The sequence below is a fragment of the Cornus florida genome, unplaced genomic scaffold (assembly GCF_030987335.1).
Source record: "Cornus florida cultivar Cherokee Brave unplaced genomic scaffold, ASM3098733v1 CherokeeBrave_3.0.0_Hap2_Chr05, whole genome shotgun sequence".
Lineage (NCBI taxonomy): Eukaryota > Viridiplantae > Streptophyta > Magnoliopsida > Cornales > Cornaceae > Cornus > Cornus florida.
In genome coordinates, this window is record NW_026775575.1 from 100,927,262 (window position 1) to 100,952,014 (window position 24,753).

Consider the following 24,753-nt stretch of genomic DNA (forward strand, 5'->3'; position numbering starts at 1 on the left):
TACGGTCTTCCTCTCCATCTCTGGTGTCATGCTTTGTTCGTGATAGTTGGTGATCTTTGTGGTGGGTCTATTTGGGTGGAAGCTGATGAAGCTTTGGACGCTGAAAGAGTCCGTATTACAGTCGCTGATGGTCGGGTTTGCCTTCCGTTTGTGTTCATTCACGTTGATCAGTTTTGCTATAAGGTGTTTATTTGGGAGGAGAAGCCTCCCGAGCATGTTCCAACGACAGATAGCTTGGAAGGGGGTGATGGTTCGCACTTGCTTAAGGAGAAAGAATGGTTGCGGTGGGAATCCATGGGGAAAAAAGGAATGGCAGAATTCCAGGAATGAAAAGAATGGAGGGACACACTTTGGATTTGTAATTCGGAGTGTTTTAAACGGATCTTCAATCAGAAGTGGAAGGAAGGGCTTCCTTTTTTTGCAGAATCGCCGTCGGAATGGTGGGCTTCGAATGATGCAGTGGGGCGGAGGTTTCACCGGATTTGGTCGTCGGACTTTTGTGCAGCAACGGGATCAATCAAGACGAAGAGGTGGTTTCCCCGCACATCAGGCGCGTGGGAGAGAGAGGTTTTCAGAGCGTCCACGTGGTTGGCGCTCAGGATTTGTCCGTTCCCAATGGAGACCAGCTGTCCCCACGGTCAATTCAAATTTCACTTCAAATTTGGCTTCCCATTCAGTTGGGCCTGTTGGAAGGTTTAGTGTCGAGGCTACTATCTCTTACAATGGTGGGCCTAAGTCTGTTGGGCCGCTAGTTGGGCCTGAAAGGCCTATTTCAGTCTCTAAGAGGCTGTTTCTTTGGGATCTGAATGTGATGTGCATGTTCCTTGTGCTGTGGTTGGTGGGCCGAGCGTCCAGTCTTCTAAAGAAGTTAATGTTGATGGGTCTGCGGGATTAAAAGGTGGGCCGAGTTGTGGATCTGGGCCGTTGTCTAACAGGTTTGAGCCCTTGCCTTCCTTGCGAGATGATAGAGTTCCTTGTGTTGCTGGGTCGATGAAAACGAGATCGAATGTTGATCGGCGAGTGAAGGTTCCGGTCCTGAGACGTCGGTTGCCAAAGAAAAAGGTGATCCATCCCGCTTTTCGTAAGAAATGGTCACGAAAGGATAAGCAAAAATGGGTGGTATCTTTGCAATCCAGTTTTGAATCGGGTATGTTGTCAGTTCCTTCTGGTTCTTCTCCTATTAAACCGTGTTTCTATTATTCTTCTTCTCCTTTTTTGGGGGAGTTGTCAATGTCTTTGGAACGGGTGAAGGGTGGGACAGCTTCTGCTTCGTTCTCTACAGAATCGGAGGGTGAGAGGGACTCCGTTCTTGTGGACAGACAGGATGGTGATTCTGGGTTTAGACATGGTTTCTCTCGGCGAGGTGAAGGTTCGTGCGAGGGAGTTACAGTTTGTGTTGGTCGGGATGTGAAGGTGAAGCTTGATGATGATACGGCTGCCTTTCTGTTGAAGGAGATACGTGACCATTTGGCGTCGAAAGGCTTTCTTGGTGATTCAGGAGGAGTTTTGACAGAGGAGGAGCCTGTTTCACAGTTTTGCTCGCATTCCTCTTCTGTTCTTGATGATTGGGAGGGAGCTGCAGGTTCTTCTCTGGATGGTGACTCGGGCATGATTCCATGGGAAGACTTGGAACAAGCAGTGAATTTGGCTGTTCCTTTGGCTGTTGTTCCGCCTGGGGGTAATTGGGTTTGCAACTCGAATGTTGTTGGAGTGAATGATCTTGAGGAGGAGTGGGTAAGGGAGAAGGGATTGGAAGTGGGTCCTTTGTTGGGGGTTTCTTTTGAGGGTAGAGTGGATGAGGCACTGTGTTTGTTTAATGATGTTCTCAATTCTCATTTTCAGGAAAAAGCAGGTGGTGAGATAAGGTTGCAGGAGGAGAGAGGGGAGACAGTGTTGCAAAGCCCCAATGATTTTATCACGTATGAAAGGAGAAATAAGGGGTCCAGATCAGGAGGGAGAGGTGGTGGAAGGAAGGGAGGGTTTGCTTTCTAAAGTGTTTCCCTATGAAGTTACAAATTCTTTCATGGAATGTCCGAGGTCTCAATGATCCGGTTAGGAGGAAAGTGGTGAAGTCGGTTATTCGTAAAGGTCGGGGTCATGTGGTATGTCTCCAAGAGACCAAACTTTCTTTGATGTCTGATAGGATTGTGAGGAGTCTTTGGGGTGGAAGATTTCTGGAGTGGATTGCTTTGGATGCTATTGGTTCCTCGGGGGGCATCTTGATCATGTGGGATAACAGAGAGGTGTCTAAAGTGGAGGCTCAGGTGGGGCGCTTCTCTGTTTCTTGTGTTCTTGCTTTGGTTGAGGATGGTTTTAATTGGGTCTTTTCGGGTGTTTATGGTCCTTCGGAGGATGGTGTGCACCACTTGCTTTGGGAGGAGTTGGGGGAGATTAGAAGTCGATGGTGTTTGCCTTGGTGTATTGGTGGGGACTTCAATGTGGTTCGCTCTCCTTTTGAGAGGTCAACGGGTGGTAGGTGGACGTCTGATATGGTGGCTTTCTTGGAGTTTATTGATGAATTCGGGTTGGTTGATTTGCCTTTGGTTGGAGGGCCGTTTACTTGGTCCAGTGGCCGTTCCCCTCCTACCCTTTCCCAGATTGACAGATTCCTTGTGTCGGGGGAGTGGGAGGAGAGGTTCTCGGAAGTTGTTCAAGCATCGTTGCCTCGTCCTATCTCTGACCATGTTCCGTTGTTGTTGGATTGTGGCGAGTTGTGCAGTAGACGATTTCCTTTCAGATTTGAGAATATGTGGTTGCGGGCTGAGGGCTTTCTTGAGCGGGTTCGTCTTTGGTGGGAGGGGTATGGTGTGGTGGGTACCCCTAGTCATCTGCTTGCAAGCAAATTGCGTCTTTTAAAGGAGAATCTTAAGACTTGGAATAAAAAGGTCTTTGGGAATCTGGAATGGAGAAAAAATCGGGTTCTTTCAGAGATTGCGGCTATTGACCATATGGAGGGTCAAGGGGATTTGGTGGAAGCTTTGAAGCTTAGGCGGGCAGAGTGCAAGGCCGAGTTTTCTGAGATTGCTATCATGGAGGAGATCTCGTGGAGGCAAAAATCTCGAGCCTTATGGCTCAAGGAGGGGGATAGAAACACAAAATTATTCCACAGATTGGCCAATGCTCATAGAAGAGGAAATCACATAGGGAGGATTCGGGTTGAGGGGGTTACTCTTTGTAAGGAGGAGGACATCTGCAAAGGAATTTCAGAGTTCTTTGAGAAGTTGTTCTTTGAGTCTGTTGAGTGGAAACCTTTGCTTGAAGGGTTGCAGTTTGCCTCTATTTCTGAGGAGGAGTGCTTGGGTTTGGAGGTGCCTTTTTCTGAGGAGGAAGTGCTGACTGCTTTGAAGAGCTGCAATGGGGATAAGGCCCCAGGTCTAGATGGTTTCACTATGAGGTTTCTTCTTGATTGCTGGGAGGTGGTTAAAGGAGAGGTGATGGGCACTTTCCATGCTTTCCATTCTCGGGGATTTTTTGAGAAAAGCTTGAATGCCACGTTCATTGCTCTCATTCCGAAAAAGGGGGGGGCATTGGATGGGAGGGATTTTCACCCTATTAGTTTGGTGGGTTGTATCTACAAGTTGATTGCCAAAGTGCTCGCTTCTAGATTGAGGAAAGTTTTGGATGGTATCATTTCGGACTCTCAAAATGCTTTTGTAGGAGGCCGTCAGATTTTGGATTCAGTCCTTATTGCTAGTGAGTGTGTGGACCACAGATTGCGTAGTGGGGTCCCGGGTGTTCTTTGTAAGTTGGACATTGAGAAAGCGTATGACCATGTGAGTTGGAGCTTTCTTCTGTACTTGATGGAGAGGATGGGGTTCGGTGTTAGGTGGAGGAGATGGATTCAGTTTTGTATTTCCAGTGCTCACTTTTCGATCCTTGTTAATGGTGCTCCTACCGTTTTTTTCTCTAGCTCAAGGGGCTTGAGACAGGGGGATCCTCTCTCCCCCTTCTTGTTCTTGCTTGTGATGGAGGCCCTTAGTAGATTGATGCGAAGGGCTGCTGATTTGGGTCTTGTGAGAGGCTTTCAGGTAGGCAGGGATGCTGCTTCTCAGTTGGAGATCTCTTATTTGATGTTTGCTGATGACACTCTGGTTCTTTGTGATGCGAATGTGTCCCAGATTAGATATCTGAGATGTGTCTTGATCTGGTTCCAAGTCGTCTCCGGCCTTAAGGTGAATGTGGGCAAGAGCGTTTTGGTTCCGGTTGGGGAGGTTCCTGAGATTGAGTCTTTTGCTGACATCCTTGGATGTCGCACTGGTGCTTTTCCCATTTCTTACTTAGGTTTGCCTCTGGGAGCTCCTTCGAGGTGTGTGGGGATTTGGGATCCAGTTGTGGATAGATTTGAGAGAAGGTTGGCAGGTTAGAAGAAGCAGTATCTTTCCAAGGGCGGTAGGGTCACTCTGATTAAGAGTACCCTCTCTAGCCTTCCCACTTATTTTATCTCTCTCTTTCAGATTCCATCTTCAGTTGCGGAAAGGATTGAGAGGTTTGTAGCGTAATTTTCTGTGGGGGGGCAGAGGTGAAGAGTTTAAGTTCCATTTGGTGAGATGGGATCAGGTATGCAGGCCTATTCGGAATGGTGGGTTGGGTCTTCGTAGATTGGTGCCCTTTAATAAGGCCCTTCTTGGAAAATGGTTGTGGAGGTTTGGTGTGGAGAGACATTGGCTTTGCAGGAGGGTTGTGGCTTGTCGTTTTGGAGAGATGAGAGGAGGGTGGAGCTCTTTGGAAGTTAGAAATCCTCGGGGGGTGGGAGTTTGGAAATTTATTCGGAAGGGTTGGGATGATTTTTCCAAGCACATTCGGTTTCGTCTTAGAGATGGGAGGAGGATTTGTTTTTGGGAGGATGTGTGGTGTGATGATACTCCTCTTGCTCTTGCCTTTCCTCAGCTTTACAGGATTGATTCGGATAGGCAGGCCTTTTTGGTTAACTGTTATCATCTTGATAATGGGAGACTGGTTTGGGATGTTCGATTCAGGCGTGCCTTTCAGGATTGGGAGATTGATGAAGCAATTCGTCTCTTGGAGTTGTTATATCGCCAGAGGATTGTGGTGGAGGATTCGGATTGTTGGTATTGAGTCGCAAATTCCAAGGGACGTTTTGAGGTGAGGTCTTTCTTCAAGTGCCTCTCTTTTGATCCTGGAGTTCATTTTCCTTAGAAGTCTGTTTGGCGTTCTAAGGCTCCTCTCAAAGTGGCTTTCTTTATGTGTACTTCGGTTCTAGGTAGGATCTTAACCCAGGATAATTTGAGAAGGAGAAGCCAGGTGGTGGTCAATCGTTGTTATATGTGTCTTCGTGATGAGTAATCTGTGGATCACCTTCTTATTCATTGCTCTTTGGCTAGAGAGTGTTGGGATTTGATGCTTAGCTTATTTGGGTTTTATTGGGTTATGCCAGGATCTACTAGAGAGTTGATTGAGATGTGGAGAGGTTGCCATGTGGGGGCTCTCAGGCAGGATGCGTGGAGAGCTACGCCACTTTGTGTGTGGTGGTGTATTTGGCTTGAAAGGAATAGGAGATACTTTGAAGGAAAGGCGATGTCGATTTCGGTGCTTAAGTTCTCGATTATTTCAACTCTTTTTTGTTGGGTTTCAGGAGAGATCATAGATCGTTGGGGGAAATTGTTGATTTTTTGGCCTCTACGAAGGCTTGAGTCCTTTGTGCTATTTTGTTTTTCCTTGGGTTTCGCTCCCCTCTTGAGCGTCTTTTAATAATATTCTTTTATTTATCAAAAAAAAAATTCATATATATATATATATACACACACACACATACACACAGTTATATGTACTATACTTCTTCTTTTTTTCTTTTTTCTTTTTTTTTTTTTTTTATATATATATACACATACACACAGTTATATGTACTATAATTCTTCTTTTTTTCTTTTTTCTTTTTTTTCTTTTCCTTTTTTTTTTTTTTTTTTTAAGAAAAAAGATTATAAAACAGAAGGTCCAAAACCCCCAAAATAGCTCTAAGGCTAACAACCACAATCAAAATGTCAAACAAAAACGAAATCCCTAAAATCAATGAAATCCCTACAAACCAAAGGGACGAGCGATTGTGAATCCGACTGCCGTAACAGAGGAAGATGGAGCCACGATGCTGGTGTACGGAAGCTAGAGATCGTTGAAAGGATGGACCTCTCTGAACACAGCGTTAGGGAGGTGCCAAGCGGATGCGACATAAAGGGAGGCCTTGCAATCCCGAAAGGAGATGGAGAGCAGTCGATTGCGGATACACTCTTCAATCCCATAAGTACTGTACATTTTCTTCACAAACACATGTGCGTCCTGGTGGTGGTTTTTTTATTTTTTATTTTTTATTTTATTTTTTATATAAAAAATATTGTGTTCTGGGACGTCTCTCCTCTCCTCTCCCCCTCTGTGTGTATATATATTGCTCTATAAATTATAGATTGTTGGGACAATAGAAGCGTTTGCTGGATAAGAAACACTTCAAGAATCAAGACTGAAACATTTGGTTTTTCTTTTTTTTTTTTTTTTTTTTTTTGAGAGACCCACTTTGACTATATCTCTCCATCCTGTGCTTGCAAGCTTCCTCTAAAAAACCTTCCATTGTTTTGCAATTTACATAACCATACAAGCTATATATATATATACACACACACAGAAAGAGGGAGCTATATATATAAGGGTTAGGGTTTGTGGACATGTTAAAGCATATAAACCATCGTTAAAATCTTTGCACAATAACGATTGTGTGCGTCTATCAATTCTTCAAATTCCAGTCCTAATTTCGAATTTTTTTAGTTCCACATGTGAACACGAAATTTTTTATTTTTTCCCAATCATGCGCGTTGGGAAGAAGTTCAACAGTAGTTTATAAATTATAACTATATATATAGAGAGAGAGACATAAGGGTGTGTTTGGGGGGTTTAAAAGGTGTTTGGGTTTAATAGTTACAATAAGGGGCATTGGTGTCTTTTTATGCTCACGAGGGTATTATGGTCATTAAAATTATAGTATATGACATGTGGTCAATTTAATGGTAAGATCCGACCGGAACAGTGATGGATCCGACCAGAACAGTGTCGGATGACTCGGATGGTGCTATCTGCAACAAAAATGCATAGTTCAGGGGGTTAGTTGTAACTTTGATAGTTCAGGGGTTAATTGCTGATTATCCAATAGTTCAGGGGGGTTTTTTGCACTTTTCCCTAACTAATAATTTAAGTGTGAGAAATGGAAATGGGATTAACACCACGATACACAAATATCTATCAATCTCAAGCATATCAGATATCACACTAATAACCAAGTAAATAGAACAAATAACTAAATATCTGGTAAAAAAAGGAACAAATAATAAAATCATCTTTATATTCACACATCAACAAAAATTCATTCAAACAGGTACAGGTTCAAAAGTGGGCATTTGCGAAAGTAGTAATCAAGGCCTACCAAGTAGTATGCCCATGGGTGTAGGATTTTGGAGACCAGGGACCTTGGCCTTTGATCTCAAACTTTTCCTGTTCTTTCTTCATAGCATAGTTAGTAAAATACGGTACGGGAAATATACGGATACGGAAAAGTACGAGTATAATTTGATTTTCTTAAAAAAAATACGTTAGAAAAATTCAGCTAAAAAAACAGAAACGTAAAAATACAAATACAGATACGTACGTATATAATACGTTGTATGAACAAAAAATTCGGCTATTCACATCTTATTATTTTCCTATATATCATATAATAAAATAAATGTATTACAATTGACTATGTCACAATAATCATAGAAGAAATAAACTGTCTATATATAATTATAACCATCTAGTGAGTGTAGGTGGTCTACAAATTTGAAAAAAAAGAAGATATCAACAAAATTTAAAATATCTCAAAAAAAAAATAAAAATATATAAATATCTACAAATTAACATCTACAAAAATCATGATTCTCTAAAGTTTCAATGTTCCATCAAGTGTGTGTGTGTGTGTATATATATATGCTTCATTACTTTGATTAGTGACAAAGATAAGGGATTTAAAATAATAATAATAATAATAATAAATAAATAAATAAGAAAGAAAAAAGATAACCTGTTTTTTTCTATAAAAGTGTGAGAGAATGGCCAAACAAAAGAAGATAGTTTATGGATTAAAGGTGTGTTTGAAAAAAATACACCATCAGAAACGTGAAGAAAAATAAAAAAACAATTAGGTTATAAGAAAATATAAAAGACGAATTAAACGGTGACCCAAAAGTATTAAACGAATAAACGCGTAAAAAAAACGCGTATTTTACCATATCTTTCAAACCTAAATGGCAAATGGAAGCAGTGTTATTAAAGGCCCAAGGCGCTAGAGGTCATTTGGAGCCTAGGCATGAGGTGCGCGCTTGAGTGAAGTGTGGTGTACAATTGAAAATTTAAATTACCATAATAACATTCATATCTCATAAGTCATATCAATATTCTAAAAATTAATATCAAATATAAAAAAGTAAATCCATCAACTATACAAGCATACAAACATAAAACAAAGCAAAAATTTGTTTTCTTGAAAGGCAATGCAAAATGTGTTTTTTGAATGGCAAAACAAAGCACAAAAAAAAAAAAAAAAAAAAAAAAAAAAAAAAATCTGTTAAAAAAATAATAATAATAAAATTGTTGATAAGAGAAAGAGAAAAAAAAAAAAAAAAGAAAAAAAAGAAGAAGGAAAAACAGAGCCAAAAAAAAAAAAAAAAGAAAGAGAGAGAGAAGAGAACTAGACGAAGAGAGAGACGTAAACAAAGATAAGAAGAGAGGAGAGAGAAGTAGAGGACGAGAGAAAAAAGAAAAAAAGAAGAAAGAACTGACGTGGCTTCGTCGTTCATCTCTTCGACCAGGGCTTCATTTTCGTCTCACAATCTCATTCTATCGTTGTTCGGTTAACACTTTTAACTCTTGGGCTTTCTTATTTGTTTATTCTTTTGAACAAAAGTTCCTTCTATCGTATGCTTGGGCTTTCTTTTTTGTTTATTAAGTTCCAAAAGTACCCTTTTTGGCTTAAGAAATAGAACAATCGTATTTTTTTAAACAAATATCAGTGTGGCGCAACCGAGGCGCACGCCTAGTAAACATCAATAAGCCTGGGATGACAACATGCGTTAAACCTGAGCCTCGAGCCTAGGCACACCTTTAACAACACTGAATGGAAGTATTATCCAAAAATTCGTACGTACGCGAATATACTACCTAGGCTTCAGAGTTGTAAACCTCAGTCAGACAGTCAGAATTGGGCACTTGAATTTAAACCTTTATAAACCGAAAAAAGGAGATGTCACATTAATTCACACAATTATTAATGAAATCATAATGTTTCATTGGTTAAAACAATTTTTTTATACTCTTAACCGTCCGATATCAGGGAATCACAAAGGCTCATCAAGGTGTAAACAATTACATATACTCCTAACTGTCCAGCAACAAAAGCCAAACTTCAAGCTCAATGAGTAGTAGGAAACTCAAAGTTAAATCAAATGAAGCTTAAACAATTAACATTAGGCTTCAGCCATTTCACATCCATGTTTCTGATAAACTGAATTCAAAATGTGAACTATCAAGATTAATTCCAAAATACTTCATGATTTTTTTTTTTTTAATAATTGTATATACAGAGAATAAGGATCGCCTTGCAGATGAAATATGAAATTCTATTTAGGCACCTTCAAATAACTTCTTGTGGAACTCATAAATTTCTAAGCCCACCAATGGGTTAGATACCCTATGCACTAACATGCTATGCAATCCACTAAACTCACAGTTATTCTAATGAATACTAAAATGAAACTCTAATATGAATTATGATGTGGAAGAGAAGCACTCATCTCTCTAATCAAATTCATATTTGGCACACATGAGAAATATGATGGACATTTAATCTAACAGCTGAGCTTGTCAAAAGACGAATCAAATAAAAGTTGATTATGTCATATTACTTAGATATTAGTTCCAGAACCATGCTTAATCTGATCCTGCCTCTTTTACAATATTAAAGAACTTCAACTTCAACAAAGGAATTTACCACTTGGCATGTCAACCAATTTCAAATCATAAAGTCAAAAACTAAAGTACGACCTCAAACTTCAATGAAAATTGTGTCAACAGAGGGAGGGAGAGGGGGGGTGGGGGGGAATGTTTATCTTGAGCCAAGCAAGGAAAAATACATGTAACCAAAAAAGGAAACACAAGGTTGCATTCATGATACAATATAATACACGAATATGGCTCCTAGAAAACTTACCATTAAGCACTTCACCACCCTTGAAAACATACAGTCGCCATCTTATATCTGGTTTTCGGGCATCTGGGGGTTCAGTGAACAGCAGTGTCACACCTGACATGCATGATATCTAATTAGTATATGAACAGAAAAATCAAACCATAGATAAAGAAGCTCGCATGACTGTCGTTTCAACCAACAAATGCTCAGGATTATTATTTAAATTGTTCCAGTTATGATCACACGTATAATATGAATGTACCAGAAGAGTAGGGAAAAAATCTGCCCAATCAGAGATCATCAGTGGCACTACTCCATATGGTTGGACAAAGTAAAGCATTTTCTTCTTTCCTTCTATTCACTCATGTTTGGGTGCATTGAATGAGGTTATTGAGTGGTAAAAGTGAGAACAGAACGGACTCTTTTTATCTATTCCCTATCAATTTTCATTTCTTTTTTGCACTATTCTGAATCTGCCAGGATCATGCAATCATGCAACACAGGTGATGCGCCAGGACCCCACAGGAAGATTTTAATGGTTGAAGTAGGAACCATACAGGAGCTTTTAAGCCCAAGAGCTTGTACTAGTTATCACGTTCAGTCTTACAATAACCTAGAAGTCTTGCATCTGCTAGTAGCATAAAATAACAAAGTATGCGATTCGTCTCAGAAAGCATCTTGCTTGCACATATCCTTGCATGGAAACCTCATACCAATGAAAACTCAAAGAGCTTCTACAGGACAAGTGAATAGGGTACCTAGTCAATGTAAAACAGCCTCCCTCCTTTACACACGCGTGCACGCATTTAGAATGATAATGGCCTATAAGTCTTCTACCAGCACATTTAGTATGACGACAACCAGTAAGTCTTGCATCAGCTAGTAACACAAGGTAATAAATATCTATACAGTTTTACTTAGAAATTATCATCAATTCTACATTAAAGGGTACAGCGAAGACTTATCACAACCACAGCCGTAGAGCCATAATAAAAAAATTCTTTTAGGCTGAGTATTTCATTGGTCAGCCTTTCAACCTTGATGATCTCATTTCAAATGTGTATTTCAATCTTTCAAAATAAAGTAACATCATTAAATGTATGAATGTTAGAAATTAAAAAACTACAGACAAATAGAGTCTGACCAAATATAAAATTATAAAAAATGCAAACTAACAAAATCCATCCACAAAGTAATATGACAGTGTGAAATTAAAGGGAAAGACGACAGTTAAAAGATAAGTAATGCATAATGAGAACAACAATAAGAAAACCACCCATTTGAAGCATATAAAAATGGAATGAAAATGGCCTATAACTCCCAATAGAAGGCCCCAAAAAAAATTATTTCCTCATATTATTAGACCCCAACCAATAGGAGCGATTTAATACTGGTAAAACTTTCCATCTTCACCTATTAACTTTTATCTCCTTTTTTCCCCTTATTCCCCACATTTTTTCTTCCTCGGGTTAACAATTTTTTTCTATCCTCCACTCATTACATACTCTCCATTGAATTTGCCGGAGCATTGAACCGGATTTTTTTAGCCTCAAGTTCTATTCTTCTTTAACTTAAATTATTTTGTAGTCTTATTATTTTTTGTTACAATAAAATTGTATATTTTGTTTGTGACCATTTTTTATTAATTATTATTTAACGCCACTTTTATACTTTTCACCTAAGGCCTCATCTTATATTGAGCAGCCCCAGGTTGGATTGTTTTATAGGTAAGATATGCGTGAGAAGTTGCAAGTGGGAGAGCAGCTTTGCATGGTGTGAAGGAATAGAAAGCATAGAGTTGAGCTTAAGACAGCATGTAAAGCTTTCAAAATTTGAGAGAAACTTTTAAATTGGTCAATTTTTGCTAGAATTTAAGCAGCTGTGTTATCCTTATCAGTTTACTGTCCGTCAGGAATACAAAGGCCCAAGGGTTCTGCCAGTGACTTTCAAATTGTTGTAACATGTTCATTAGAGAGCAATACATCGTCAAAATATACATTGGGAGCCACTGTGCTTCTTTGAGAATTGAGACTGACTTTGGTCCGTAAATTAACTAACAGAAACGATGTTTATAGATTTCTCTAGCAGGTCAGGTATACCGTGTCCGATGTTGCAGCTATGCTAATGCAGCACATAAATTATCTGCAGGGAAATATAGTAATTTATTTATACTCTATAAGAGCAAGGGGCTTTTTCCCGTGCAATAATTCAATCACCCAAGAATCAACAAGCAAAATTGCATGAATATAGTAAGATGAGCAAAGTCGAAGAATACATAAAGGAGATGAAAGGAGGAGACTATCATCTATATCCATCAAACTATTTCAATAAATTTAGATGCCCAAAACTCAACAAGGATGTAAAGAGTTCTATTAGAGAGTTCCTCTCCAGCCAAGCTAAAAGAGAACACAACAATTCATTATTCTTAAGTTGAAGGCAATGAAAATATTACCTCTGACTCGATTCGTTTCCGCAGCAAGTTTTCCAGAGAGCTCAAATGAAGGTTTTTGCTGCGAGTTATAGTGAACTTATAAGACAACAGAATGTAGACACAAAGCAGCATAGGTAATCAAGCATAACACGTGCACTATGTTAATGCTCAGAACTCAGAGCCGTGGCAAGAAACAATGGTTATCCTTCTCTATAATTTCCAGAACATATAAAAATTGTGTAAGGAACAAAAATTTATTAATAATGATACTTCGTGACTATGCGATGAATAAGAGCACTCAGCAGACCAAGCAGACTTTTACCTTTTCCTTTACTTCTAGGGCCTCTTCAGCAGCCTTCATTTTAGCTACTGAATCATCATCACCATTGCTGCCCAACCAAGTAATCGATCTCTAATTAGGAACTATATGAAGGTGTATCAAAAATAAAAGCAGCAATATATATATTATTATTTGAATGGCAAAGCAAACATACACGACCCTTTGATGGTGTGCGTTTGGACAAGATTATACTAAAATTTGATGGTTATTCATTGGGAAAATGTGCCAGGTGGGTATTGAAGGAACAGTAAGAAATCAAAAAGGGAACATGATAGTTGCCACCTTCAAACAAAATCAGAATTGTTATGCTCTCTCTTAACAAGAATTACCAAATGGCATAATTAAGGTGTTGATGGTTCTTAAAGACTAACAAGTTCCATTGGGGAAGCTAATGATATGTCAAGAATCTGGTATGCAATTTCAAGTGAATGCCTAGACTGTCAAACTTGAACAAATAAGTTTAAGCTATGAGGGGAGCAATGACATTTGTAACTCATCTGGGCAATCTCATGCCTAAACTTTATCATGTGCTTCATATTGTATGCTTGCACAAAGAAACTCTCATCTGCACCCCTTAATTCATCTTTGTACTTATATATGCCAAATATTTACAAATTTTACAACAAGTTACCTGACTGCTGTAGTAAATACACATAAGGTTGGAGTACAACTTAGGCAAGCTAACCCGACCCCCAACAGGTTTTTTAGACAAGCTTGGCAAGCTCTTTCTGTTGCTCGGATTGGGCTTGTGTTGACAATTTTGAATCCAACCTCAATTTAGGGTGTTAGGTTTCTTATTTTGATAATGACAAGTTTGTGTTGCATAACTAATTTACATATTTATAATTAGTTTATATTTTTATAATTAATATGCATTAAGATCACACACATGCCGTACTTTGATCAGCCTCATGCCTTATAATACGCCTAGCGCTTACGCTCCAAAAGACCTTTGGTGCCTTAGTGCGCTTTCATCCTTTAACAACTATGGTAAAGATAATGATCATATCACTTTTGGAAAGCCTAGTAATACTTTCCATCAACTTTAATATATTTAAGTGTATTTGAATTTCTGAACAGCTTTGCAACATAAAAATAAAACAAATTATAAAAGGAATTAGTCTAATAAGCAACAAGATGTAGTGCATGATTCTTTTCGACATTTTATGCACATTCCAAATACGTGTTATGAAAATAATGATACAAATATTGTAATGTATAGGGGCGGAGCCAGAAATATTAGCTTTTTTTTCTTTTCTTTTTTTTTTTGGGTGGGGGGGGGGGGGGAAGGAGTAATATAAAATTTAATTGTAACAATTTTTGTTACAATGCATTTGTAATGTACAGTTTTAAGAGCATATCTACATGATATGAGAAAAATAAATGGAGATAAGTTTAGTTAACAGTCGATAAATGAGGTTGTCAATTGTGGAGATATTTTTTCTTCTCTGTTTAAATCATAACAAATAATTTATATACATGTGTCTGTGTGTATATAAATAGAGTAATGATATGTTGTAGCAAGGATTACAACACTTTCTTATTAGATTTGAATTTGTTAAAAGCAGGACTAAAGACTTTGAAGGGCTCACAAGTAATTTATTTCGCAAACCACCTTTAATTACCATAGATAGGTAATTATAAATCGGAATTTAAAAAAAAAAAAAAAAAAAAAAAAGGGGAAGCCAACTTTAATTTTCTATACAAAATCACTATTAATAACTATAAATAATTACCATTAACAGAGTTTTGATAAAAATTTGAGGGGCCAACTTTAATTTTCCTATACAAAATTACATTAATACTATTAGTACTTACTATTAATAGAGTTTGAGAAAAAAAAATGCACCCCTCCTCCTCTTTCCGCCCCTGGTAATGTATAATGTCATTGGTACTTTAAGGTATACTTGACCAAAATTTAAACCAAATTGAATGTAGTGGAAAAAATAGGGGAACCCAATTTCCAACAATTTCTCCGTTTATTAGTAAGAAAACTTCTCCACCATCAAACTGAACAAAAATAGTTTCTTCTATCATTACATGTAGAGGAACAACAGATTCAATTCGAGTTCACCTGTCAATAAATTTGATTGAAAAACCGCTCAAAAGGGGAGCGAGACCCAAGTACAAAATAACAACGCCAAAACGCCTCAAGCCTTCAAAGAGGCCAAAAAAACAACCAACTCCTCAACAGATCGATAATCCCTCCCTAAAATCCAACAAAAAAGAGTGGAAAGAATAGAGAACTTAATCATAGAGATGGGCGTTTCCTTTCCATCGAAGTATCTCCGATTTCTCTCAAGCCAAATACACCACCAAACACAAAGAGGTGTAACCCTCCAAGCATCCCGGATGAGAGTCCCCACTGAACACCCTCTCCAAGCCTCAATCAACCCTCTAGTGGAGCAAGGCATCACCCACGGGATCCCAAATAACCCAATCATCAAATCCCAACATCCCCTAGCCATGCAACAATGAATCAGAAGGTGATCAACAGTCTCCTCATCACGCAAACACAAATAGCATCTATTAATCACCACTTGGTTCCTCCTCCTCAAATTATCCTGGGTCAAAATCCTACCCAAGACAGAAGTCCAGGTAAAGAAGGCCACTTTGAGGGGACCTTAGATCGCCAAATAGACTTCCAAGGAAAAAAGCCTCCAGCGCCTACCGTAAGACACTTGAAAAAGGACCTCACCTCGAAGCGACCCTGAGGGTTGGGAATCCAAAGCCAACAATCAGAATCCCCAACTATGATCGTCTGACGGTACAGAAGGTCCAAAAACCGGGTGACGTCCTCAATCTCCCAATCCTGGAAGTGCCTCCTAAACAGAACATCCCAAGTCAGTCTCCCGTTATCAAGATGATAACAATCAATCACCAAGGCTTGCTTATTAGAAGCAATCTTGTAAAGTCGTGGAAAAGCGAGCGCAAGAGGAAAATCCCCACACCAAAGGTCCTCCCAAAATCTGATCCTCCTACCATCCCTGATTCGAAAACGAACATGCTTGCACAAATTATCCCACCCTTTTTGAATGCCAGTCCAAACCCCCACTCCCTTAGGACCACGTCCCACGAGAGAACACCACCCACCACTGCTCTACCCAAATTTGAGCGCAATAACCCTCCTCCAGAGCCAACGCCTCTCCACCCCAAACCTCCAAAGCCATTTCCCAAGGAGAGCCTTGTTGAAAGGCAACAACCTCCTAATCCCTAAGCCACCCCTCCGAATAGGACAACAAACTTGCTCCCAACGAACCAAGTGAAACTTGAACTCCTCTCCTCTTTCCCCCCAAAGAAAATTGTGCTGCAATCTTTCAATCCTCTCCGCCACGGAGGAAGGAATCTGAAAGAGAGAGATGAAATAAGTGGGGAGACAAGAAAGGATACTCTTAATCAGAGTGACCCGTCCCCCCTTAGAGAGATACTGCTTCTTCCAACCTGCCAATCTTTTCTCAAATCTATCCACAACTAGATCCCAACTCCCCACACATCTCGAAGGGGCGCCCAGGGGCAACCCTAAATAGGAAATAGGAAAAAAGCCAGACAACCAAGAATCTGTGCCAACCACTCAATCTCAGGGACCTTCCCAACCGGCATAAGAACACTCTTCCCAACATTCACCTTCAACCCAGAAACAACTTGGAACCAAACCAAAACACATCTCAGATATCTCAACTGATTAGCATCAACATCACAGAGCACTAAAGTATCATCAGCAAACATCAAGTGGGAAATTTCCAACTGGCTAGCCACATCCCTGCCCACTCGAAAACCTCTCAAGAACCCCAACTCCACTGCCCTCTGAATCAATCTACTAAGGGCCTCCATCACAAAAAAGGAACAAGAACGGAGAAATAGGATCCCCTTGTCTCAATCCCCTCGAACTAGAGAAAAAACCAATCGGAGGTTCAGTAATAAGAACTGAAAAACGAGCACAAGAGATGCAAAACAGAATCCATCTCCTCCACCTCTCCCCAAATCCCATCCTCTCCATCAAGTAGAGGAGGAAACTCCAACTCACATGATCATATGCCTTCTCGATATCCAGCTTGCACAAAACCCCCGGAGTCCCACTACTCAATTTGGAGTCAACATATATATGTATTTGTACTTAAAATTACGGTATTGAAAAAATTCGTGTTTGTTTTTATCAAATAAATAAATAAATAAAAATACATGCTTGTACTTATCAAAATATATATATGTGTGTGTTTGTAAACGTGCGAATATAATTTGTTTTTCTTGTTTAAAAAACGTTAAAAAAAAGCGGCATACAAAAACGAAAAATGAAAAAACACGAATAAGGATATGTTTGGATATAATAGCTTTATTGTTTCAAAGTTCGCCATTAAATTTTTTACCACATATACTATTTTTCTTTTCTTATGCCTCATATATTTTCTTTTATATATAAACGACAAGAAATAATAAGGAAGTATGGAATGTTGTAGAGAGATGGAGGACCCTAGAACTTTGAAGCGCTCGGAAAAATTGATAGATTGGATAAGATTCTAGAAAAGTAGAGAGTTTGAAAATATATTGATACTTATGTGGAGAGTTATTGAACTAAATATTAACTATTGATTGTAATGCATATTAACCGCCCATTAGGGAGGAGGATCATCCTCCTAAATGTACATTTAAAAAAAAAAAAAAAAAAAAAAAAAAAAAAAAACATTCACAATTGATTGAACTTATTTTACCGTAAAACAAAAGATGTTCATACGCAAATAATTCACGTACTGTTTGTGACCTCCTTTTTTTTTTTTTCCCTAAATGTACTGATTGTGAACTTACGGGAAAATTCATGTAACTTGTAAGAAAATAGGGTTTCGTATATTGCTTCAACAATTTGGTGACGTTAATATTTGTTTTATATGGCAAAATCTGAAATATATGTGTGTGCAAAGCTAACTTCAGACATTTTGTATCTGAGGGGTTTTTGATTAATTTCAACAAAAGTTTAAAGTACAATCAAGAGCTTACCGTTGTTTATCTTCTCTTGGGCGTTGTTCATCTTCTCTTGAGTTTGTACCCTGAAAGGATTGAATTAAGGTCAATCACTCTATTTGAACATCAATGAAGGCAGAAACAACACTGAATCTTATGCATTACGTATTATACATTTAAAAGAAAAACAATTTAATTTATATGTCAAGCATATATACATTAACTAAAAAAAGCACTTTCTATGTCAAGTGTTTTTAAGAAAAAATCAAATAGAAAAAATAAAATTGGTTTATCTCAACAACATAGAGATAGAGTAAAAGAACATAAATTTATGTTTGAATTATGAACACAGACAAAATAATATCATATCAATCAGTAAGAGGCTTAACAAATCATTATAAAGGAAATTTGAAAAAAAAAAAATTGAAATAAAAAACTTATAAGGCTATTATAGATTAAACATAAGACAACTAAATTAAATTCACAATTTGCCATTCTTTCATTCAAATATTAAAATGATTCCTGTTTTGATCTAAGCAAAGACGAGGCAAACCCAAGATAGATGAAGCAATTGAACTTCTAACTAAAGAATTGACTCTGTGAGGAGAAAGCCTCTTTAAGATCACTCAAATGGTACAAGCTAGAAGCAAGGGGGAAATGAACCACCACAAACAATGCATATGTAAATGTAGTAAACCAGAAAAGTACAACTTAAATTACTGCAGGCCCCTTTTTAGGCCCCTTTATAATTTATTTACTATAAATCAATAACCTATGGGCAATAACCAAATTGGGGATTAAAAAACAAGCTAGGGGATCTTATGGTTTACAAATGCACTTTTTCAAACTAAAAATAATTGAAAGGCAGTGTATGCAAGCATCAGTGAGATATTGTGAGTTATGCTTTTTCAAATGCAAGAACATAAACACTATATATAATATGTCTGTAAAAGGAGTAAAAGGAGTGGCTATCACCAGAAACCTTGTGACGTGCTTTGTCATTGGCAGCCGAAGGAGGGGAGTGAGATTTGTGTCTACTCCTGTGATGATGATCTGAAGGAGAAGCTGATCGCCCATGTCTTGATCGAGAAGAACCTCTATCAACAGCATCCCTTCCTGAACTTCTATCCCTTCTCTCACTTGGAGCTTCCCTATCTGAAACCCTTTCCCTGTGTGTAGCCTTGTTGCCTCCTCTAACATGATTCCTCTCACGTTCCCTATCACTCCCTTTCTCAAACTCTTTTTCAACTTGAGTTCTTCTTAATCGTTTTGTCCGCGGTGAAGGGGAACGAGAAACTGGAGAGTTTGACTTTGAGTGTTTGGTAGACTTGGTGCGACTAGAAGGTTTCTCTCTTGGTGGTGAGCTTGTTGCGTGTGAACTCCTATGCCGAACAGGAGATCTTTCTCTTCGAGATGGGCTTCTTCTACTCGGAGATCTACGTCCTTTAACCGGAGATTCTGAGTCATTTGATAAATTACGCCCCATTGACTACCTCCAACACACGTATATTTATCTGGATGAAAAATATGTAACATAAATTTGGCAATCAGAAAAACAGCAAGAACAATAGAATATTAAGAGCATCAATCTATGAGGCCTTAAGCACTTATCATTTCCATTACCTTCCATTTGGTTGCTAAGGAAACTATACACAATAAATTATTTGAAATATTTTACCCCCCCCCCACCCCAAACCAAAAATTAATAACAATAATAATAATAAATAAATAAAGAAGAAGGTAATCTCTCTAGGCCAAATTAGGCTCCATTGAGTAGATAATTTTGTTCTATTTAGTCCCAGATAATGAAAATTTGAAATTTATAAAAATTTAATTCCTTTCCCTTTCTCGTATATTTTTTAAATAACCCAAATGGACATGAATATCTCCAAGTGATCAAATATCTACAACAAAATCTGCATAATAATTAAACATTCTGTTAGGAACACAAACAGAGAGTGCGACTAAGATCCAACCCTATCATTACCTAGTCGGAACATATGCACCCTCAAGTCTTCCCCCACGCCACCCCCCCCCCCCCCCCCCCCCTCTTCCCCTCTCTCTCTCAATGTAAATAGCTCCTCAGTGGTTCTTCTCCTCGGCGCATTCTTCTTCAGAGAGAACCCTAGTCTCAAGTCTAGTAAGTTCTCTTCTCAATTATTATCAGTGAAGAACTGCAGACCAAATTCATCTAAGAACAACTTAATTCTCTTGCGGAACTGAATATTTGCTTTAGGGTCTAAGCAAGTTTTACTTGTTACATTTCGTTGTTCGTTACCCATTTAACTTTTCTTTATTAGGCTTGTAATCTCAGTTCTCAACATTTTTATTGTTAAATTTATCATTTGAATATCTAATTTCTCTTACCATGATTACATGGCTTAGTTTATATATATATATATATATATATATATATATATATATATTATTTTAGTAACCAAACACGGAGTGATAAAACAATTGGAGGCTAACGGGAAACAATGAATGCCTAAACTATAGAGATTTTTATTTATTTATTTATTTATTTTTAAATTATTTTTTGGTTGAACACATATACCCATTTGTTCCACTGAGGAGGAAATGACACTTGTGCTACACCCTTCGTTAAACCCTAGAGGTTGTTGTTCTTACTCTCCTGATATTCTGTTTGTGTTCCTAGCATTACTTGTTTAGAAGCAAAAGAAACTTAATAAGAGAGTTTTACTTATAATTATATAATAAATATGAATTATTGTACATGCTTACTAAGTCCATGTCCAACCATAAGTTGTCATCATTTTTGCCATTATCCCATATGAATGAGGTCAGCCGTATGAATTCCCTTTTTCCATTCTTTTCTGTTACAAACCATGTTTCCTATTATATTTATTTTTCTAAAATCATTTTATATTACTTCATCCCAAATGAGTTTTGGTCAGCCTCTTTGTCTCTTACCTTCTACGTAAATAAATCCACCTTTTCTTATCCATGGGTCTCTGTTGTTTATGATGGGTCTACCTTACTTCTTGTTATTTTATCACTAATAGGCGTCACTTTTTCCCTCATATGTTGATTATTAATCATATCATTCCTAATTACTCTTAGCATCCATCCTAACATTCTCATTTCAGCCACATGAATCCGTCATTCTTGTTTCTTTTTTAACGTCCGACATTCCATTCCATATAACATAGTTGGCCCAATAACAGTCCTATAACTTATTCTTTGAACTTATTTGGTATTTGTCTATCACATAGACCGCCACTAGCTTGTCTCCATCTTATCCACCCTGCTCCAACCCTATTTACTACATCACCACCTATTGTTCCTTGTATTGTGGACCCTAAATATCAAAAATGGTTATTTTTAGCGACCCTTTGGTCTTGATTTGCCATAGTTATATTTTCATCTTCTACTACCTTACTAAACTTAATACATTGTGATAGTTGTAAGTGTCAGACATACATCCTAGACTCATGTTCGACTGTTGAGTGTCTAATACGAATACTTCCCTCATTTTTTAAGTGTCCCTGGAATATAGGTTGCCAATAAGCTTTGTCATAGACCTCACTCCTTTTGTGGAGTGATCATTTCTTATGTGCTAAATGGTTCTAAGATGCCTCTTTGGTCTGGTTTTGATATTTGCTGCAAAATTTGTGTGGGTGTGTATGTCATAGTTAATAAACTCCTGACCAGATTCTGATCCTACAATTCTACGATGCAAAAGTATTGAATCAATCCCAAACCCACAAATAATCCCAGCAGGGTAAATACCTAATTGGATCTCTATAGGATCGCAAGAATGTTGGGATCCTGATTTGACTACCAATTCAGCTAAATAGAAATTTTAAAACCTTGGTGCAAATAAAAATTAATAGCCTTGGAAAGTGCCTTGGGGAAAAAAGTCAAAGAATCATTCTTGTTTTTGGGTACTAATTAATTAAGCTTTGGAACTACTAGGTGTTTACTTATGGAAGTGGTAAAATGTTATTAATGTAGTGTGGGAAGGGAAGTCTAAAAGTCATTTTAGGAGAAGTCAAGTGTCAGTCTAGAAAATTGAAGAGTCATTAATAGTCTTATTATAAAAAAGGACAGACCTCTATATCTATTGTATTCAAGTCATAATCATATTTTGAGTTATTTTCAGAGTATAAACTTCTCTTAAGGCTTTCCCAGATTTCCCTTTAGAAATCTAAGGCTCCGACGGTGATTGGAGTATTCCTATTCTTCCTTACTACTGTAAGGATACTTGTTCCTTTTACTTATCAATAAAAAAAAAAAGGATACTTGTTCCTTTTATTGTTTGCTTCACTTGGTGCGTGTGTGTGTGAGGGAGAGAGGGGGTTTGGTTTTTTGGGTTAGAAAATGGTTATTATGGGTCAAATATGGTCATCATAATGGTCAGTCATAATAGTCATATCATATGTCGTGCTTTGCAAGTGATTACTTGTGTTTTTCTCTTCACAGTAGTATGATAGTAAAGGGTAATTGTAAAAAAACTGAGTAAATTTAGAGGGTTATTTGACCCCCCTAAAACAAAGTTTAAGGCGACATAGTTACTGAAAATTTGAAAGGCATAAGGACCTCAAGGTGCACTAAGCACAAAAGGTCCCCTGGAGCCTAGACACAAGGCGCAAGACAATGTGAGAGCCTGAGTGAAGTAAGGTCCATGCTGTATATAAAACATACAAATAAATCATATAACACCGAAAATCTGAAGCAATGGAACAATACAATCATTTAAAGTTTTAACTGTACAACATATAATTATAAGGTTTGCATCTATAAGAGTCAGTGAGTCAAGAAGATGGCATACATAATCATGAAAATAATCCAGAATCTCACATATTTATCATCAAAACATTATATCTTTAGCATCAAAAATTACCCATACAGATAAAGGTAAACAAAACACCAACCTTTTTTTTACAGCAAGCAGTTGACAAAATATCCGTAACTTGTAGAGTTAGCAGACAAATTCCTTCTTTTTTCTTTTTCTTTTTCTTTCACTTATTCGCTAGTTCTATTTTCACAAGTTTACAAAGTTTCAACTAAATTAATAATAATAGCAACCACGTTCCATAGTTTTTCAAATTAAACTGTCCAGTGTAATAAGCTATAAATTACAGTGTCATGGTAGCCACCACTTCTCAAAAACGCAGCCAAAAATAAAAGAGGGGTGAGAAAGGAGAAAGAGCAGAAAATCAGTGAAAAAATGAGAATTTTGTTGCAGACAACAGATCGAGCGGAAAGGTTGAAGAAACTTACCAAGAGAAATAAACAAAAAGGAAATAAAATCTGTTGTGAAAGGGCAAAGAAAAAATAAAGAGAAATTATAGTTTTTCGGAAAACTAGGGTTTGTGATGATGAAGAAGAAGAAGAGGAGGAGAAAGTTGTAAAGTAGAACTCACCTGAAGGGTTCCGGCGATGGGTTGTGGTCACACTGCGGCTATCGCCTTCTTGTTCGCAGAGAGTTTTCGTTGAACGTACCCGCATTTCATTTGGGCCTTTGCTGACTGCTGTTTGTTTCAATGAGAGAGTCGGGTGGGGGAGCGACCTACATTGTGTATATACTATAGGCCCAAGTCCAATTTGGCCCAACCATCATATCTCTTTAATAAATAGGTGAAAACTCCAAAAAGATGTCAATTTACTCAAATAAATGTGTGTGTGTGTGTGTGTGTATATATATATATATATATAATAAATAATAAATGAAAAGTGTACTAAAATCCAGAATATTATCTGCCAAAAAATAATGTCAAAACCTCATTTGTTGTAATGAAAGCCATCTGCGTAACAAAAGGAATTTGATAATAATTACTAGGTTTAACCTGTTAGTACAACCTTATTTGTGTTGTGTGTAAGTATTTATTTAAAAAAAAGAAAAAAAGAAAAAGAAAAAGAGTTTGACAAAGACTAATACAAAACTGATGAGAACAACTATAACCGGATTATTTTAAAAAGACACTCTTCCAAATTATCATGAAACATGACATATTATAAATTTGTTAAACAAGATTTAATCATGCAATTAAAAATCCAGCCCGTCAAATCCAATAATGAAGTACACCCATCAGTTTTCAAATCTAAGGACCCATTTGACATGCGATGTGTTTTAATCATTATATTTTTTGTCAATACCAAAACACTTATTTTGTTGTAGAAGTGTTTTGGGTAAAAATCGAAATCATATTTGGTAACGAAATTTTGTTTTGAGATATTAAAAAATTTGCTTTTAATTCCTCTGTTATAATATAAAAACACATAATATCACCAATTTTGTGATATGGGTTTTGACCAAAAAATCTGATATGTTATAAATTATTTCAAATCAATACGTCCCAAATATAATATGGGTCCAAATTTAAATATCGATATCAGAAAAATAATATCATAACGCATGCCAAATTGACCCAAACTTTTCAAATCAATACCCAAATTAAATAATCAGAGGATATCCCCAATTTTCATATTTTGTCATACATTTGGTGAATTGCATCTATCAAATCCAATGGTAGCCCTGTGAGAGGTATCCAGGGGCCAACTTTTCGCAGCGACATAGTCCCAACTCTCAATACCCAAACTTTGGGTCTTCATCCTAGCGTAACTTATACAATCATACCTTCCTTGCTTCTTTAAGATTTCACCTCAAGGACCACAACCCTAAAATTTCTGATTCAGCACATTCACCAAATTAACAACCATTTTGTCTTTCTTTCAAAATCAATTTGGGCCTATCACATCAAAACCAAGTTCAAACATAGAACATGAAATTTTAACATAACATTGCTTGCTGAAATCGAACCAACTGTTATTGTTCAAAAC

General features: G+C 37.5%; 1 protein-coding gene across 3 annotated transcripts in view; it reads right to left on the reverse strand.

Annotated features, from left to right (window-relative positions):
- LOC132308010 (FHA domain-containing protein DDL-like) overlaps window positions 1-23,475 on the reverse strand; it is a 28,504-nt gene extending 5,029 nt beyond the window's left edge. For 2 of the 3 annotated variants that reach the window (XM_059805952.1, XM_059805951.1), the window contains exons 1-6: window positions 23,337-23,475; window positions 18,929-19,460; window positions 17,983-18,032; window positions 12,976-13,042; window positions 12,675-12,732; window positions 10,244-10,336 (exon numbers count right to left, since the gene is read on the reverse strand). In XM_059805952.1, coding sequence (XP_059661935.1) covers window positions 10,244-10,336; window positions 12,675-12,732; window positions 12,976-13,042; window positions 17,983-18,032; window positions 18,929-19,432 — 772 coding nt within the window. In that variant the 5' untranslated portion in view covers window positions 19,433-19,460; window positions 23,337-23,475. Of the gene's footprint in view, window positions 1-10,243; window positions 10,337-12,674; window positions 12,733-12,975; window positions 13,043-17,982; window positions 18,033-18,921; window positions 19,461-23,336 lie in introns of those variants that run through there. The other variant, XM_059805953.1, reaches the window with a different exon arrangement.
- Window positions 23,476-24,753: the final 1,278 nt, after the last annotated feature.